This window comes from Cervus elaphus, chromosome 5 (genome assembly GCF_910594005.1).
Source record: "Cervus elaphus chromosome 5, mCerEla1.1, whole genome shotgun sequence".
Taxonomy (NCBI): Eukaryota; Metazoa; Chordata; class Mammalia; order Artiodactyla; family Cervidae; genus Cervus; species Cervus elaphus.
Window position 1 is genome coordinate 100,116,551 of NC_057819.1, and position 17,696 is coordinate 100,134,246.

General features: G+C 52.0%; 3 protein-coding genes across 12 annotated transcripts in view; 1 reads left to right on the forward strand and 2 right to left on the reverse strand.

Annotated features, from left to right (window-relative positions):
* CHD3 (chromodomain helicase DNA binding protein 3) overlaps nucleotides 1-2,871 on the forward strand; it is a 25,145-nt gene extending 22,274 nt beyond the window's left edge. For 6 of the 7 annotated variants that reach the window (XM_043903736.1, XM_043903737.1, XM_043903738.1 and 3 more), the window contains exons 38-40: nucleotides 617-780; nucleotides 995-1,121; nucleotides 1,604-2,871. In XM_043903736.1, coding sequence (XP_043759671.1) covers nucleotides 617-780; nucleotides 995-1,121; nucleotides 1,604-1,844 — 532 coding nt within the window. In that variant the 3' untranslated portion in view covers nucleotides 1,845-2,871. The remainder of the gene's footprint in view (nucleotides 1-616; nucleotides 781-994; nucleotides 1,122-1,603) is intronic. The other variant, XM_043903743.1, reaches the window with a different exon arrangement.
* A 572-nt stretch (nucleotides 2,872-3,443) lies between these two features.
* Nucleotides 3,444-5,536, reverse strand: RNF227 (ring finger protein 227). The gene is made up of 2 exons (XM_043903750.1): nucleotides 4,989-5,536; nucleotides 3,444-4,890 (listed from the first exon to the last, which is right to left on the reverse strand). The coding sequence occupies exons 1-2, from the start codon at nucleotides 5,473-5,475 to the stop codon at nucleotides 4,835-4,837; spliced, it is 543 nt and encodes a 180-aa protein (XP_043759685.1). The 5' UTR covers nucleotides 5,476-5,536; the 3' UTR covers nucleotides 3,444-4,834.
* Nucleotides 5,537-10,366: 4,830 nt separating this feature from the next.
* KCNAB3 (potassium voltage-gated channel subfamily A regulatory beta subunit 3) lies at nucleotides 10,367-17,319 on the reverse strand. 4 transcript variants are annotated; one of them, XM_043903754.1, is made up of 14 exons: nucleotides 16,654-17,311; nucleotides 15,268-15,311; nucleotides 15,129-15,166; nucleotides 14,803-14,882; nucleotides 13,600-13,644; nucleotides 13,462-13,506; nucleotides 13,213-13,256; nucleotides 12,934-13,020; nucleotides 12,571-12,656; nucleotides 12,305-12,350; nucleotides 12,126-12,220; nucleotides 11,931-12,051; nucleotides 11,672-11,760; nucleotides 10,367-11,407 (listed from the first exon to the last, which is right to left on the reverse strand). In XM_043903754.1, the coding sequence occupies exons 1-14, from the start codon at nucleotides 16,893-16,895 to the stop codon at nucleotides 11,330-11,332; spliced, it is 1,140 nt and encodes a 379-aa protein (XP_043759689.1). In that variant the 5' UTR covers nucleotides 16,896-17,311; the 3' UTR covers nucleotides 10,367-11,329. The 4 variants fall into 4 exon arrangements, with proteins under 4 accessions (XP_043759689.1, XP_043759687.1, XP_043759688.1 ...); XM_043903752.1 differs by having other exon boundaries at nucleotides 12,305-12,425; XM_043903753.1 differs by having other exon boundaries at nucleotides 11,585-11,760; nucleotides 12,126-12,350; nucleotides 16,654-17,319.
* Nucleotides 17,320-17,696: the final 377 nt, after the last annotated feature.

A 17,696-nucleotide genomic window follows, 5' to 3' on the forward strand; every position in this document is an offset into this window, starting at 1 on the left:
CTTTGATCTTCAACCCTTCCTCCCAAATCCTCATGCCTTGATAATAGATTAAGTTCTGAAGCCCTCTAACCATCTAACCCTGTCTGATGTAGTGACTGACTCCTGGCCCCTTAAGACTCCTGTTCTAATTCCTTGAACCTGTAATGCTGACCCTCTAACCTCCCCCCTCCCCCGGACATAGTAAAACCTTGATTCCTTAAGTCTTTGACACCATTTACCACCTCCCATGCCTCCTGACTATTTCCTCCCCATCATCCCCAACCCCTAAACCTCCCTCTTCCAGTATGGGATGTTCTGACAACTCCCCGCCCCGTGTTTTCCAATGTCCTCCCTGTCTCCCTTTTCTCCATATTCCCTTTTCCTTCCTTCTCTCTCCATCTGTCCTTTGTGGTGATCTGGTCTCTCTGCCTCTTTTCCTGACACTTTTTTTTCCCCGAGCTGCTCTTTTTTTCTGTCTACTATTGTCATTTTCTTGGTCTCTGATTCTTCGGCATCTGTGTCCTCTCTCTCTCTTTCTCTTTATCTGTCCGCCTGACTCCACATCTCTTTTCCTGGCTCCATCTCTCTCTTTCCCTGTCTTTCTCTCGCCCTTCTTTCTCCGTGGCCCGGGCCCCAGTTCTGAACCAGCTGGAGGAGTTGCTGAGCGACATGAAGGCGGACGTGACCCGCCTGCCAGCCACGCTGTCCCGAATACCCCCCATCGCAGCCCGCCTTCAGATGTCCGAGCGCAGCATCCTCAGCCGGCTGGCCAGCAAGGGCACGGAGCCTCACCCCACACCGGTAACCCTTCCCCCGACTCCACTTTCCCTGTTGATACTCCTGCACATAGACGCTTCCTTCAGAATCCTATACAGTGTGGAAAACGCCCGCACACACTCCTCAGTGTGGAGTCCCCCTGCCTCTACCTTACCCCCCAGCAGCTCTGGATTTCTCCCCTACAGCTTCTCCCTCTCAGGCTGTGGCCCCTCTAACTTGGGCTCGCTCTCTCTTCCAGGCCTTCCCCCCGGGTCCGTACGCTACACCTCCGGGGTACGGGGCGGCCTTCAGCGCCGCACCCGTAGGGGCCCTGGCCGCCGCAGGCGCCAATTACAGCCAGATGCCAGCAGGGTCCTTCATCACAGGTCAGCTGCTGACTTCCCGCCTCCTCCTTGTTGCCCTCTTCCTTTCCCAAGCTTCACCCCTGCTCAGCTGCCCTTTACTTGTCCAGCCCATCTCACTTCCCTGGATGTGCCCAGGGTTTCATGGAATGGAGTGCTTCTAGACTTTATTTTTCCCATCCCTAACTTCTCTTCCATCCCCATCGTCAGAAACCTCATCAGGGCTTTACTGGTTCTGTGGACTAGTACCTGAGCCGCTACCTCCTGGGTTACTTCAGAGAGAGTGAAATCAGAAGGGGGATATAGTGAAAGCTGGAGCACGAGTCCCATCACACACACAGTGGGGCGTCTCAGGAGAGGGGTCCGCCCTGCTCTTCCCTGCACACCCTAGAAAATTGGACCTGGCGTGAGGTGACCTAGAAGTAAGAACATAACTCTGGTCAGGAAGCAGTGGACAATGGGTAGAGAAGTAGGGATTGATCCTTCCTTACCCACTTCCCAAACAGCCGCCACCAACGGCCCTCCAGTGCTGGTGAAGAAGGAGAAGGAAATGGTGGGGGCACTGGTGGCAGACGGGCTGGATCGGAAGGAGCCCCGAACCGGGGAGGTGATCTGTATAGACGACTGACCGGATCCCAGGCCTGCCCTTCACCCAGGTCCCGGCCCCGAGGTCGACCCCCAGCTCAGGCTCCGGGGCCTGCTGCCAATTCTCCACCTTCCCCACCCCTTGGGCCACCACTGGGCTAGGAGCCCCTCTGCCCCTCTCTACAGTTCTCTTCAAGAAGGGCCCTTGTTATTCTCCATCCCATGCACCTTTCCCACCGCGCTTTGAAGACTGTGCTGGTGAGAAGGGGTCTGGGTGGAAGGTGGTGAGCAGGGTCTTCCGAGTACCTTTATCCCCCACTGCCAAACACACACAGCTTCCCAATAAATGGTTGTGGGGAGGAGAGAGGTGGAGCCTCCCCAGGTTTTACTCCTGCAACATCAACTCCATCTCTTGCAGAAGTGGGGGGTTAGCTTTGCCTGGCCTCTAGGAACTTGGTGGGGAAGAGCTTTGAAGAGAGGCAGGTGACTTTAGAGAGGGGTGACAATGAGCCCTGGGAAGGTGGAAGAGAAGAGGAGGGGCGGCTGCATGTTTCCTTCCCCTCCCTCCCCCCAGATGGAGGGTGGAGCAGTTACCAGGGAGGGGGTCCATTGCTGTTCAGCCTCAGAATAAAGGCGCCGTTCACTGGCTCAGTTACCTCCTGCGTACCGGCATCTTGTGTTGGCAATCTTCCCCCCTCCCTAGGGACCAATGACCACCCCTGCAAAGAGTAACATTTGGGTGATACTCCCTTAAGCCAAAGAGGAGCTCCCCAATCTGTTCTAGGGACCCAAGTAACCTAGAAAGGGTGGTAGAGAACACAATGGGCCAGACATGGGGGGAGCCCCCAGTTTTGGGGCTCAGGTTCTTGGAGGATTTCTACCTTCCCTCCTTAAGACCTCGATGTGGACTAGAGTGGGTCAGGCAGGGGGCCTAGTCAGGGGACCACCTTGCCTTCAAGACCAGAGCAGAATAGTGGAGGGCAGGCTGGGGAGACACGGGCACACCCTCCTCCCCAGGAGGGGCTGGGGAGAGTGGCAGTTTGCATGGCGAACCCCCCACTTCCTCTTTGCTCCCCTTCACTTTCTGGCTGCCCCTCTCCCAGTCTCTTCACACCCACTCCGGGCCTGTCCCAGTCCCCTCTTCTGTATCAGGTTTATTGGTTGTACATATAAATTATACTTTCCTTTCTGTGTGCTCTGTTATTTTTGAGTGGGGGAGTTTTTTGGTTGCGGGGAGGGGAAGGGATAGGAAAAGAAAGGGTGTTGATTTCTGCCATTTCCTATTCATTTCTCTCTCTAAAAAATCCTGACTTTCCCTTTTCTTGTTTTTATTTCTTGGATCATCAACTAAAATTCCAAGGACCCTTTTCCAGCCCTAACCCCGAGGTGATGAGTTCAGTGTGAAGGGTGACAGCAGGATACCTCACAGGCCTCAGGGTGGGACCAGCGAGTCAGGGTTCACTCAACAGAAGTGGAATGTGAGGGGTGCCTGACAAGGTTCACAACTGCCTTCAGTCATCCTTTTGAGCAGCCTTTCCACCTTCAGGTTGTTTAGTTCTGCCAAGAGTCAGTAGAGGTCACTACAGCTTCACAGGTTCAGTTCCCAGTTTGCAGAAGCACACTTTTTTATTTATTTTATTTTAAAGGAATTGGGGGGGGGGAGGGGCGGCCAAAGATTTGAATTGCTACACTGCACCTTGACATGTATTGTTCACTACCAGAGCTTCTTAGAGCCTGAGACCAGACACTTAGATTTTTGAGGCTATTACATTAAAAACTGTAATTCTAACAAGCAATCAGAAAACAGCAGGTTGAAGGCTGAGAAAGGGCTCCCCAAAGAGGGAAAATGTAAACTGAGACATCAGACTTAAGGACAGGAAAAAGGCAAAAACGGGATTAGAAAAATTGAGGTTTATTAGTAAGTTCACGTTTTTAAAACTCAGAGGAAAATTCAACACAGTAAACTACGCACACAAAGTTTACATTTCCTCAGTTAATAAGAGTGCCACTTTAGGAACCTTGAATAAAACTATATCAATTATATCAGTTGTGTTTTAAATATTCCAACCACAGATGGTGATATCCTAGATAGTCTAGAACCTGGACCAGTGCTGCTTACATTTTTATTTAAATTTAAATGGATCACCTGGGATTCCTTGTAAAATGCAGAGTCCGAATCAGTCAGTCTAAACTGAAGTCCTGAGACTGTACTTCCAACAAGCTCCCAATGATGCTGATGCCGTTGGTCCTTGACTCTTAACTGTACTATCATGAGAGATTAACAGGATTTTTAACTAAAACTCACACCCTAAAATTTGGTGAAGTCCAATTATGGGACACAAGTTTAAAACTGTATTATGAGCATCTTTTTTCAGTAGTGACTGTTTCTTTGGGACTGTAAAGATAACACATAGTATCAAAGGCTTACAATTCAGTGCCTTTGCCAAATGGCACTCGCTCCTCTCCTTGATAAGCACTAATGAACTGACTCAGATAAATGCCCTTTGGACCTTCTCATGCCTGCCCTAACTGGTTAAAGGGAGATTCCGAAATGAAGCAAGGCTCTTAACCTCATAGGTAGGGACGCATCTTGATAATTTTAGAAACAGTACTGGGGATGAAGAAACAGTAGGCATACCAGTGGAGGAGGGTAGGGTGGGTACAATGTATTTTTCTCACTTCTCTTAGGTGCTAGAGAAGTGAGATTAACACGACTTGAAAATCGGCCTCTTCTCTCCCGTTCCATCTTTAAAATCATTGACACAGAATTGCTAAAATGGGACCTGTTGCTCCCACACACCAGAGCTGCCCTGGACAAAAGCCAAAGTCACAGCTAGGGAAACAGTCTGTCTACTTCCCACGAGAACGGAGACTGTTTCCATCATCCCTAAGCCACTCCATCCTGAATACGCAAGGCTGGCACAGACAGTCAGACGGGGGCGATTCGCCTAGGAGCCTCCGCAGCGCAGTATTAACACCTCCCTGGGCGTTCCCTCCTGCCCTTGGCTCACCTCCCTCATCCATGCCAATCCAGGATGTGACGAGGGTGGGGGTGGGGGGTTAGGTAGTCTTGGCATCAGACCCCTGTACTACAGCGCGCCCCGAGAACGCAGCTCCCACCTTTCTTCTGCCGTAGCTTAAGAGTTCCCCGGTTACGGCGTGCAGCGGGTCATGTGGGCCAAGTCCTTGACCTCCGGACAGTACAGCACTGGGGGAAAGGAGGACGGTTAAGGTCAGTGGAAAGACGCAGCTGAACCCGGCGTTCCCTGGTGCTCCCCCTCCACGGCCTCTCCAGGGGCCCCTCACCGTTGCTAGGCAGCGGGCGCCGCCACCCGAGCGCGGGCACCAGCACCTGGGCCCAGAGCCGCCGGAGCGCGCGCCTCCTAGGCCCCGCCCCTTTCTCGCTCTCCTTTTCCTCGTCATCGGCCTCTCGGTTCGCGTCGCCACCCGCCTCATGAGATTCGCGCCTGACTTTTGCCTCCAAGCGCGACCATAAGTCCGGGTCGACAGAGATCTCCGTGACCCCGGCGCGCGGGAGTGGGGTGGGAGCGCGACAGAAGGGGCACGTGACGAAGCGGCGCAGGCGCACCACGCGCGCCGCCACCCCGCCACCGTCGCCGCGCGCCGCCAGCTCGCGCAGGCATGCGGTGCAGAGCGTGTGGCCGCAGCGGGCGCGCGCCGTCCCGGGCAGGCGGCGGGGCGCGCGGTCCCCGAGGTTGAAAGGCCGATAGCAGATGTTGCAGTCCAGCTCGCCGCGCTCTGGAAGAGACGGCACCCTCACCAAGAGCTGCATCTTGCCCGCCGCGGACCCGAGAGCGTCACTCACGAGACCAGCTCCGTGGACAGACCTAGCGGGCCCGCTTTGGGGCCCGCCCCGCGGCCTCTCGCTTCTTTTAAAGCGTGAGGCCCCGCCCCTTCGCGACGTCACGTCGCAGTCAGGCCCCTCCCCGCGGTGGCACGCGCGGGGGTGGTGGAGGTGCGAGGTCCGGAATGCCAGCCTCAGCGAAGCTGGGGGCGGGGAGGTGGCCCAGGTGGTGCCTGGACTGGGGACGGGGAGGTGCGGCACCTCCAACTCCAGGCACGCCTTCCTTAATGCCCCCACGCAGCGCCAGCGCTCCTTAATTGTACTGTGTGCAAACCCCTAGCTACTGAGCCTGAACCCTCAATCACTGGCACGGGGTTCTCAGGCTCTTTCACAACATACTTCCTAAGCCAGTGACACTGCCCGTCCTGCCCAATCTTTAGAAGGCCCCCGGGCGTTTGAGCAGACGCTGAGCTCCATTGCCCTTATCATATTCAACCTCCCTGTGTTCTTGTAAGGCTGGCTTCCCAAATTTTATTCTCCTCAAACTGTTGAACTCCCAGCTGACATCTCAACCTAAGGAGGGCCCTAGATACCAAGATCCAGGCCCAGGAATGCTGGGAATCTTCTCCTTCCTGAGTAGCTAGGCCTGGACGCCCACGCACCATGATGGCTCCAGCAAAGCAGCCCAGCCTAAACTCTGACTCAGGGGTCTGACTTCCGCCACGGGTAAACAGGACATAACATAGTATTCACAGCCCATGTTCCCTCTTGGTGCGGCAGCCACCCCCAGCTTCTTCCTCATCCGCCTCTCCTGGACCCACAGTCTAGGCACTGTTGTGGAGGTTCATAGGACAGAGCCTAGACCCAGTTTACCAGTTGTGATGCTTTGAGCAAGTTACCTAACTCCGCTGGGCCTTGGCTTTCTCATCTATAAAATATGGATGATAGTAGGATTGAATCAGCTTACATATGTAAGGTGCTTAGAATGATGCCTGGCACACAGTAAACACATATTAGCTGCTATTATTATTTTACGCCCTCTCCTATATTGTGTTCACTTTAACTTCTTGGCACCCAACATATTCTTTTCTTTTCCTTTTTTTTTTCCTGCCACAACCGTGGGGCATTCAGGATCTTACAGTCCCCAACCAGGGATCGAATCCTCACCCCATTCAGTGGAAGTGCAGGGCTTAACCACTGATGGTCCAGGCACAACATCCTCAACCCCTATTTCTTTTGGTAAACACAAGATGGGATTCTCCACACTCATGGCATTTACTGGCTGTAACAGGCAATGTAAAGCTGGTTTTTAAAAACTAGATTCTTTAAAACCTTAGAGGGCAATCTTTTGTGAGAAGATATATCATTATTTTTAATTATTTTATATCTTTTCAGAACTAAGTTTTATTGTCTTGTGGTTACTTGGAGGAAGCTATTTAGTCCAATGATGCTGTCATAACTCAAATTTGGGGGAAATTCTCTTTGTAATGGTGCTTAGAGATCTCACATCTTTTAATATCTTCAGTTGGTGATTAAGTCTTTTAAGGTAAATTTGACTATATAAATGCTCCTAAAGTGGTAGACAGCCAAAGCCCTTCTAGCTCTAGGCCTGGAATATCCAATCACCTGCTCAGCTTCCTTTCTTGTTTAGAATCCAAAATGATGATCTCCCCATCTAAAACAACATCTCTTCCAAGTTTCTTATCTTTTTACCCAACACCAGAAACCTAGGTGTCAAACCTAGATCCCTTCCTTGAGTTCACGTTCTTTTACCTCCCTTATCACTAGGCCTGGTATATTTTGCTTCCTAAAACTAATTCATCTGCTTTTCTCTACTTCCAGTATACCACCCTGGTTCAAGCTGCCATCATCTCTTCTGTAAACAGAAGCCTCTTCACCAGTTTGTCCACAGTTGTTCTGGCCTTCTGCAGACTTCTCTTCACACTGCTTACAGTAATCTTTCCAAAACTCAAGCCTAATTATGTCCTACTACATATCCCTTCCATTCCTGTTAAAATCTGCCTACAATGCAGGAGACCCAGGTTCAATTCCTGGGTTGGGAAGATCCCTGGAGAAGGAAATGGCAACCCCCCTCCAGTATTCTTGCCTCCCATGGGAGAATCCCATGGACAAAAGAGCCTGGCAGGCTACAGTTCATGGGGTTGTAAGAGTCAGACATGACTTAGCGACTAAACCACCACCACCACATATCCCTTCCATTCCTGTTAAAAACAAAAACTTCTACAGCAGGTGGTCCAGTGGCTAAGACTCTGAGCTCCCAGTGCAGAGGGCCTGGGTTCGATCCCTGGTCAGGGAATTAGATCCCACATGCCATAACTAAAGAAAGATCTTTGTGCAACTAAAGCTCATGCACGCCTCAACTAAGACCTGGCGCAGCCAAATAAATATATAAACATTTTTTAAACAACAAACTTTTAATGCAGTCATGGTTTAATACCCACAAATTCCTAAGATATATGACTTTGCTGCTTCTCCCATCAAGAATTGGGATCTGTTCCTTCTTCCTTGAACCTGGGCTCACCTCATGACTTGCTTTGACTAATAAAATGTGGCAGGAATGATGATGTGTGAGTTCTGGAGCATCATTCCTTTAGAGACCTTATGGCTTCTGCCTTTGTCCCTTTGGAACACTGCCCTGAGACCACCATGTAAGGAAGTTTGCTGGTGGATGAAGCCACTTGGAGAAGGGAGGAGCCCCAGTCAACAGCCAGCACTAATGGCCAGGTGTACCAGTAAAGTCATTGGATTTTCCTGTTCAGCTGCTCTGTGGGCTGAATGCAACCACGTGAACGAGCCCAGGTGAAAACACCAGAAGATGCTCCCAGCCAATCCACAGAATTGTGGAGTAAAAATAATTTTTAAATATTCCTTTAAGCCACTAAATTTTGGGGTGATCTGTTGTATATCAAGATAACTGATTTTGAGGGTTTCCTACTGTCCTTAGGATAAAGATAATATGCTGAAGTTCCCTACAAGGCCAAACATGCTCTAAAACCACCAAGTCTCACATTCTGCTTGCCATTCTTCTTTAGACATTCAGCCTTTGGAGACCTCTGACTTGTCTATTTGTTTCCCCCACAAGGTTTTCCCATGTGCTTCCCCTAACCTTCTTGGTTTCACCTTTGCAACACCTACTCATCCTTCAGCTCTCTTTGCAGCCTCACCATGTCAGATACTCACTGGTTCACTCTGGTAACACCAGTGCTTTCCTCTGGACTTCGGACAACCTAAGTTTGTGTGTGTGTTTGGGGTTACTTTGCCTTCCCCATCTGTAAACTCCACAAAGGTTGCTGAGCCAGGTTTTGTTCACCACTGTGTCCCGGTGCTGTACCATAGTAGGACCCAATGGATAAGTTCTACTAATGAATGAGGTGAATGATAAATATGGTATGTGAGGGAATTAGCTAGTGGTCCAGTGGTTAGGACTTGGTGCTTTCACTGCCCAGGGGGGCCTCGGTCAGGGAACTAAAATCCCACAAGAGGAGCAGCATGGCCTATATATATATATATATATATATATATATATATATATATATATATATATATATAGTTAACAAGGTGTGACAATAAAGGAAGGTTTCTTACAAGGGGTTTCTAACGGCCTCTGAAGGTAATTTTAAGAGGACTTTAAAAACATGTTTTGAGCAATGAAGGAGGCATTAAATGAAGGCAGTTCATGACCCTCCAAAGTAACTATTTAAGGAGAGTACCATTTTGAATTTATAAATTCTCCTATGTTTGTTACAGAATAACTAAGCTTAGTTTAGTCATACATTTTACCTTTTTGTTTCCTCCACAGTCTTCCCAAATGAGTGGGAGATGATAGGAATGGATGTAAGTGTTCATTAGTTGATCCGGTTGGTTGCTAATCCAGTAAATGGCATGCTGCTGACTTCTCTCTTTTGGAAATTGGTTTTACTTTGCTCTCCCAGCTTCAGGATCAAGGAAGGGTGAGGATGAGAAGAAGGGAGATGGTAAGGTTATATTTTAAGGAAGGAAGAGCTCATCCTCCCCTGCCTTGTGATCATTAAATGTTGTAACTTTCCACCCACTTTCTGTCCCAGGGAAATCAGAGTTCTTTAGGGAAGAATAAGGGTAAGTATCTGACATAATCCCATTTGATCCTGCTTTACTGCCACTCTCACACCTGATCTTTCACTTGTTTTCTTTTTATAACAGCTCTCTTCTCTCTCTCTCTGCATCATTTCAACCATAGACCAGTTTTCATTTTACCTCTCCTTCCCCAAATCCTCCATCTCAGAACAGTGCCTCCCACACAGCTACAAGAAAACCACCCAGTTTTTTGGATAGTGTGGGTATCAGGCTTCCCAGGTGGCACCAGTGGTAAAGAACCTGCCTGCCAATGTAGGAGATGTAAGAAACACGGGTTCAATCCCTGGGTCAGGAAGAACCCCTGGAGGAGGAAATGGCAATCCACTTCATTATTTTGCCTCGAGAACCCCATGGACAGAAGAGCCTGGCAGGCTATGGTCCCTAGGGTTCCAAAGAGTTAGCCATGGCTGAAGCAACTTGGCATGCACTGGGTATCAGGAAAGAGGGAAATAAGACCCTTGGCTAATATAACTTTTCAAAACAAAACAAGAATAAGAGTGTCAGAGGGAGGAGCAACACAGCTATGAAGCCAGACCTCTGGGTTCCAAGGCATGTGGTGACTGAAAGAAGAAAACCGGCTCTTTGATGACAGCAGTGGCTAGGAGCAAGGTGCCTAGGTCACTAAGGTACATGAGCAGTGGAGAGGAAGAGTCCTGGAGTTTTCTACTGGCAGGGGGCTAGGGAGTCAAACAGGTGAGACTTGAGAGCCTAACACTCAACCCCCAGCAACTTCAGACACCGCAAGTGATGATCAAGCTGAGATTTTATTTACAGTTCCCTGGGAAGTCTTGCACAAGAAGGGCCATCATTATTGCTTTAAGATTATTGCCAGGAAAAAAAAAAAAAAAAAGATTATTGCCAGGAGGAAGACACAGTCCTTCCCTGCCAGGTAGGAAGTCCTGCTCAAGGCTCAAAGTTTTATCCCCCCAGACCTTTTATGTTAGCCCCATTTCCCTGCCGTGACCTAAAGGCTGTCACTGTTTTCTGCGAAGTGAGGCCCAGTGTGCTTTCCAAGGTCTTCCCTGCCCACTTCCGCCAGGACACTGTATACACTGGCCATCAAATTTCCCTCACCGGTGCTTTGCTACTGCACTCCCCACTCTACCCTTCTCCCCAAGAACAAAGCATCAATATGAACTCTAGTTTTACACTTTTCTCCACCTCCTGGCTGAGGCAGGGTCCCCGTTTCCCAAAAGTCATCATTTACTTCCTGCCAGGACCAGCCTGGCTTCCTTTGTAACGAATTTAAGAGTCCCATTTCCGTTTTTCCAGGTGACACTACACCTCACTTCTTATTAGAACTCTCAACTCCTTGATGACATTTCAAGGGCCACTTTCGAGGTACTCTGCAATGGGTCTTGTATGTGCCTTTTTGTTTTTCCCTGGACCTCGGCGATTAGGGGAAGAGAGAAGGAGCGAGACCAAGTCGCAGAGAGAGGACGGCCCAGTAGCTCATGCCCAGAATTAGCAGGAAGGCCTAGGTGGACGTAGCAGGGGGCGGCGGACTACTTTCCCTCTCAAGCCCCACTGCGGGAGGATATGGCTTTGTTCATGCTATCGCTACTCGAAGCTGGAACTCGTTAGTGGGCGGGGCCGCCCTGTCTTGGCCGCTGCGTGGAGGGATCCGGAGCGGGAGGGAGGCAGAGGCGGGGACATGTTTCTGGGGGATGCAGCGGCTCAGGGTTTGGGTTCCTGCGTCCCTGGTGGACTACTTCTTGGGATGCGGCTTGTTGCCTAGGAGTCCGTCTATCTCCATCACCGTCTGCGGGGTCAGCTGACTCAGCACCTGGAATTGAATGGGGTGATGGAGAGAATGGTACATGCAGGGTCCTTGAAAGAGGGCAGGAGGTTCGAGGACCCGGGGAGCCTCACAGCGAGGCCTAGTCACAGCTGTGCTTCTGCTTTACCTTCTCGCCCTGGGACCGCTCATTTGCAAAATGAGACCTTGTAGTGGGTGACTCACCTCAGGCCCATTCTGGGTTGGACATCAAGGTCTTGACTGCTGGGGAAGGGGACAGAGATGAGCTCTGGCTCTGAGTCCCTTGCTCACCTGCAGGGCGCCCAGGTGCTCCACCAGCTGCTGCGCACTGGACACCCCCAGCAAGACCGAGCTGACCCCCTCACTGCGGAGACACCACGCTGAGGCAGAGAAGGAAAAAGAGAGAGAACTGGTGGAAAACAGTGAACACCCAGACTTCAGAGGGGTCTCTGAGGAAGAAGGACTGCCCCAGGAACAAACCAGTCTGTGGTTTGGTAGCTCTTAGGCGGAGACAGGGACCCTGCAGGGTCCAGCGCTGGCAGTGTCTCACCAATAGCAAGCTGCGCCACAGTGCAGCCCAGCTGGTGAGCGATGGGGAGAAGGTCCATGACTTTGGCTTGTTGTTTCTTGCCATCCTCACTTTGCACTTTGTCTTTGTGCCACTGGTAGCCCTGGAGGCCAAGGAGATTCATCAAAAGACTACTCACTCAGTCCACTCCTGCCATCCCGAGCCCCCAGATCTCACCTTGATGGTGACCCTGCAGGTATCTGGGACTCGCCCATCATACTTGCTAGTGATGAGGCCACAGGCCAGAGGGGACCAGGTGACTGAGCCAACACCTAAGACGGAGAGGACCGGATGTGGGAAGGGGATCTCAGTGATGGTGAGGCCGAGGGAAAGGCAGGGATGAGGGGACTGCGAACCAATCTTGTGGTAGAGCTCTGGCAGCTGCATCTCCACCTTCTCTCTCTGAAACAGATGGTGCTCAGCTTGTTCACACACTGGAGGGATCAGATTGAACTGTCTGGCCATGGAGTAGGCCTCCTGGGTTGGGGCGGGGAAGAGACAGGGGTCAGAGCAGTCCTTCCATTGTCTTCCACTCGCCCTTCTCCAGCAGAGTGGGGATGGGAGTGGCCATGTGAAAGGTGGTAACGAGTTGTGAGACGGGGGCAGTAGGTGGCACACTCACCATGATTTCTGCAGCCCCCCATCGGGATGTTCCCCAGTATAGGGCCAGGCCCTGGTTGATGACGTAGGTCATGGCTCGCACAATCTCTAGGCACATAGGAGAAGGAAAGCTTCACTCTCAGACCCCTGGCATCCTGGGTTCCAGATCTTCAGACCTCCACCTGCCCCACCAAGGCCCCACCAAGACCCCATTCATCCCTGTGAGAGGTTGGCATCTGCTCTTTACTTCCCTCCCTGTCCAAGTCCTGGGGTCTGAGCCTCCACTGTGGAACTTGGGAGACCTCCTGAGCAGGGCCTGGCTTCTGCTGAAGGTTTAAGAAGTGCTCAGTTTTGAAGGGCTGTCAGGGTTGGGGTGCTTCTTTACCCTCCATGGGACTGTTGGGATCCAAACGATTGGCAAAGACGATGTCCACATATCCCAGCTGGAGGCGCTCCAGGGATCCTCGCAAGCCTGGGGTAAGCACAGGGAAAGGAAGGTAAGCTCTCCAGCTTTAGCTGCCTAAAAATTCAGACCTTACCCCTCTGCCATGGCCACCTAAATCCCAGCTTCCCTCTTCAGAGCCTCAGACTTGGAGCTTCAGAGAATATTCCCAACTTCTCTAGCTTCTGTCCTCAACCAGCTCAGGTTCCCAGCCCCTCTCACCTTCAATGATGTGTTTGCGGCTCAAGCCTCGCTCGGTTTCTGCCCTGTAGGAAAAGATAAGTCAAAGATGAGGCGCATCAAAGATAAGGGACCAGGGCTGGCCTGGAGCCATGAGGAACCAAGGTGGTAGGGGTCCTCACAGGCAGGAGGCAGACCTGGGGGAGCAGGTGCATGGTCTGCTTTCCCCATCCCATGCACCTTCACACAGTCTGCAGATTTCTCCCCAACTATAGTGAGGCAGCCACTTACTGTCCTCCCCAAAAAATCTTGGTAGTGATGACATAGCTTGATCTCCTGGAGAAAAAGAGAAATGGGAGACCCAGCCAGAAAAGGATGTGGGGATGATCATGTCCCCAGCAACTCCCCACACCCCCAAACATGTCTTACCTCCAACCTTTGCTCTTGAGGATGTTTCCTAGGGTTCTTTCAGCCCTGGAAGGAAAACAAGGCAGAAGCACTGACTCCTCCAAGATGGGATCAGTTTCTTTCCCTCCTCCCACCTTTCCCTTCAACTAATTTCTCCCTTGTAAAATGGACCATAAATGAGAAGCCCAATGGCCATCAGTCCCATTCTAAACTAAATAAAAGGAGCTCCTGTAAGTAGGGTTATAGTCATTCATTTTCATCCATTCATTCAACAAATATCAGTTGTGCAACAGTGAACCAAGCTCTGTTCTGGGTGCTGAAGGGATAGAATAGGATGAGAGACGAGGGACCAACTACAGTGATGCTGGGGAGGATACTGTCTCGTCTGTTTCCAACCATCTGTGTTGCCTTCCCCCTTCTTTTAGTCTCTGCAAAGTCCCACTCAGGTCTTCTTCCGCATTGCAGGAGGATCCTTCACCAGCTGAACCACCAGGGAAGCCCAAGAATACTGGAATGGGTAGCCTATCCCTTCTCCAGGGGATCTTCCCGACCCAGGAATCAAATGGGGGTCTCTTGCATTGCAGCCAGATTCTTTACCAGCTGAGCTACCAGGGAAGCCCGTGTAGGTACTTAGGTGACATGGGAAAGAAGAAGACAAGTTCTATGGAGGGAGGACCCTCCCCGTTGCGCAGCAAATATGGCGTTGTAAACCAGTAATTGATGGAACTGTGTGTCAGAGGGCAGTGTAAAGTGCTTTGGGAGCTGGAGGGGGGGGGGTAGTGACCAACTTTGGGGAGTTGGGCAAAGGGTTCTTGGGAGAGCTGACATCTGGGACAAGTCTTAATGATAAGCAGAAGAGCTTGCCAGAAGAAGAGACAGGGGTAGGTCATCCAAAGTTTTTATTATTCCCAGTGTGAAGCCATATGTGCTGTGGTTATGGTGTGTTTGAAAATTTAGCTTTCTCATCCTCACATAGTTGCACATAACTGATGTCCAAGAAATATCTGGTTTTATTTTGACTGCACAGTATGCCCTGTTGCCTTCAAAGCTAGAGAGAGACAGATGTTGGGACTATAGTTCCCAACATGCTTTGGGGGCCCATTGGCTGAAAGGCTGGAACTTAGGGATGCTTTAATTCCCAGAGTTCTTTGGGGGGAAACCAAAAAGCCCTGATGTTCTCTCAGCCTTCCAAGTATAACTTAGCTCTTTCACCCCAGTCCTTACTTTCCTGCTGCATACACTTCGGCGGTATCAAACAGGTTTACACCGTGCTCATAGGCTACTGTCAGCACATCCTCTGCTGTCTAGGATGGTGAGAGAAAGAGTTGAAGATCAACCACCAGCCTCTCAGTTACCTTCCTCACTGCACTCTAACCCATCACACCTCAACCTTGGTTACCACATTCACTTCCCTTTTCCCATCCTCCAGCCTCAAGTCCACCATTCTCCATGCTTGTTGTCCAAACCCCTAGCCAAGTCCGTTTTCCCCCCATTTGGGTTCCCTCATACCCCCTCCCCCTGCTTCTAGGTCCCATCACTTATATCAATACCTCATCTGAGATCTGAGAACCAAATGTGACCCAGGTACCTGCAAGAGAGAAGCCAGGCAAATGAGACCAGGGTGGGGGGAGGGGGGCAGCCATGAAAGAATGCCTGCCCTTCCCTTAATTCCTCTTCTTTCTAACTCACCTAGGCCAAGGCAGGATACCCGAAGACCAGACTTTCCTAGGTTCCTGAAGGACACAGAAGCAGCAGGAAGGGGTGGAGCCTCCGTTAGGGACATAGATTATCAGCCTCCAACTTCTCTCATTGCAGACTGAGATGCCCTCAGGGTGTCTCAGTCCAAAGAAACTAGACGCAGTGGGCCCACTAAGTTGGGCAGTGCCAGGGCCATAGAATAAGTGAACAAATAGTAAGTGTTCCTCTGGAGCCATGGTCCAGTGCCTCTGTTCCCTCTTATCACACTGAAGATGTGCTGCCTGCCTAACGCTGCTTCTGGTGTGTCCTGGGTTCATTTGAGTCATCTCTGGGATGTGTGGAGTTGGGGTAGAGGGAGGCTGGGAGGAATGGGACTGGCTAATTATGATGAGTTTGTGAAAACAGATCCTCAACAGAGTGCTGTGCTAAAGGGCAGACACTGGGGTGGAAGGGGGTAAACCAAGTCAAGTTCAGCATTAGGCAGGCAAGGGTCCTTGAATAGGCTAGGCAGACGGGCCTCCAACAAAGGCAGGTAGGACACCTGGGTGGGGAGTTTGAGAGGAAAGACCAGTTCTCCCCCTTTTTTCTACTCACTCTGCTCCTGTTGGTTTGTGAAGTCTGTCTTCAAACCAGAGAGCACCCTCCTCCCCGCCCCCACCCCCATCCAGGTACTCCACTCAGCTTCCCAATCAGGGCTGCCATATGGAAGGGATCAAATTCCTCAAGTGAAAATGCCAGTTCAGATCAGGGACCTCTGCTGACTCCTGAGCAGGAGCCCCTCCCCTGTCCCCTACTGGTAGTCCTGAGAGCTAAGCGGTTCTCTCGGAGATCAAGTCCGTTACATTTCATTCCACCTTCCCCACCTGGTTCCTGGCCCTCGGCATGGGCTTGAGAGATGTAGTGCATCCTTTGGAGGGCCCCACTTCCCTTCCCACCAAGAAAGGGTGCAGGAGACCTTGGGGCATGTGGGGGCTGTATCTGGGTCAGGCACCCTGAGCAGGCCAGAGTGAGAAGCCGTTTCCTTCCCCCCTCTTCCCAGGACACGACCCAAGGACACTCCATCCCAGCAGGGTGGGGTGGTGTGCAGCCTGGAGATCTGCGTTTCCCTGGCCTTCCTGTGGGTAAGGAGGAGCATCCCTTGGGTCTGACAGGCCTGGTCAACCTCAGTAAACTTGATTTTCTACTAGGCAGGGGAATGGACAGAGAGCAAAAAAGAAAAGAAAAGGACCGTGTAAGGGAGTGCCAGCGATGGGAAGTAGAGATGGAATGAGCCAAGACCTTCTTAGTGAAGTTTGAGGGGTTCCTGGCAGCATCCCAGGAAGCCTCTGGGGTCAGGAAAGGGAGCAGATGTGGCGGGCGACCAGGCCACCCCCGTACCTGTATTTCATGCCAGTGCCTCGGCCGGTGCTCTCTCGGAGGGCCCCAGCAGGCGCTGGGGGTCGGGGGACCACGGCGGCCCGGGCCTTAGGGCCCGACCCTCCTCCCCCTGGAGGGTTCCCATGCCCCGCGCCGACCGGCCCACCGTTACCGCCCCCGGGGCCCGGCCGGGGTCCACACAGACGGTCCTCACTGCTCCGGCTGCGAAGGTTCTGCTCAGTACATGCGATAGACACCTGCATGCCGGCCGGCCAAGGCGGGGGAGGGGGCTCCGAGGGGGTGGGAAGAAGAGGGAACCGGGAAGCTCGAGGGGAGACACCCGAGGGTGTAGTGGCGCGAGCCCCGGGAGAGCGGGAAGGCTGAGGAGGTTGCGGCGGGAGCCGCCAGGCAGGATCGGGCCCGCGCGGGCGGGCTGCTGGAGGTCGCGGGGTTTGCGGCGAAGAGGAGAAACGCGGGGGGCGCCACGAGTGGAGCGATTAGGATTCAGGGGCACTGGCGCGGAGAGAAGAGGGAGAAATGGACGGGGGTGAAGGTCGTGGGCGATTCTCGGAGGGTAGGAACTTAGGGACAAGGAGGGGGCGGAAGAAAGATGCCACCTCTGCCCAAAGCGCAGCGGGACCCGCTAGGCTCCCAGCCGCGTCGGCAGCCAGCCCAGCTAATCAACATGCATGCACCGCCCCGTTATCTGCATAAAACCGCCCGCCTCCCAGCCCAAACCTGCCGCTTATCTGCGTAAGCCTCACCTTCCGGAGCGCTGCAGCTCGAGTGTTTCGTGGGCTCTTAGCAACCAGGGAGCAGCACCCGGAGGGTGGTTCTACTCTCTGGACCCCGAGGCCGATCGGTCTTCCACCACCCCAGTGGTTTTCAATCCGGGAGCTCTTTTGTCCCCTGGGGGACATTTGGCAAGGTCCGGAGACATTTTTTTTGGGTTTTTTTTTGCCTTGATGCACGTGGGATCTTAGTTCCCTGACCAGGGATTGAACCCATACCCCCTGAATCGTAAGCATATAGTCTTAACCACTGGACCACCAGAGAAATCCCTG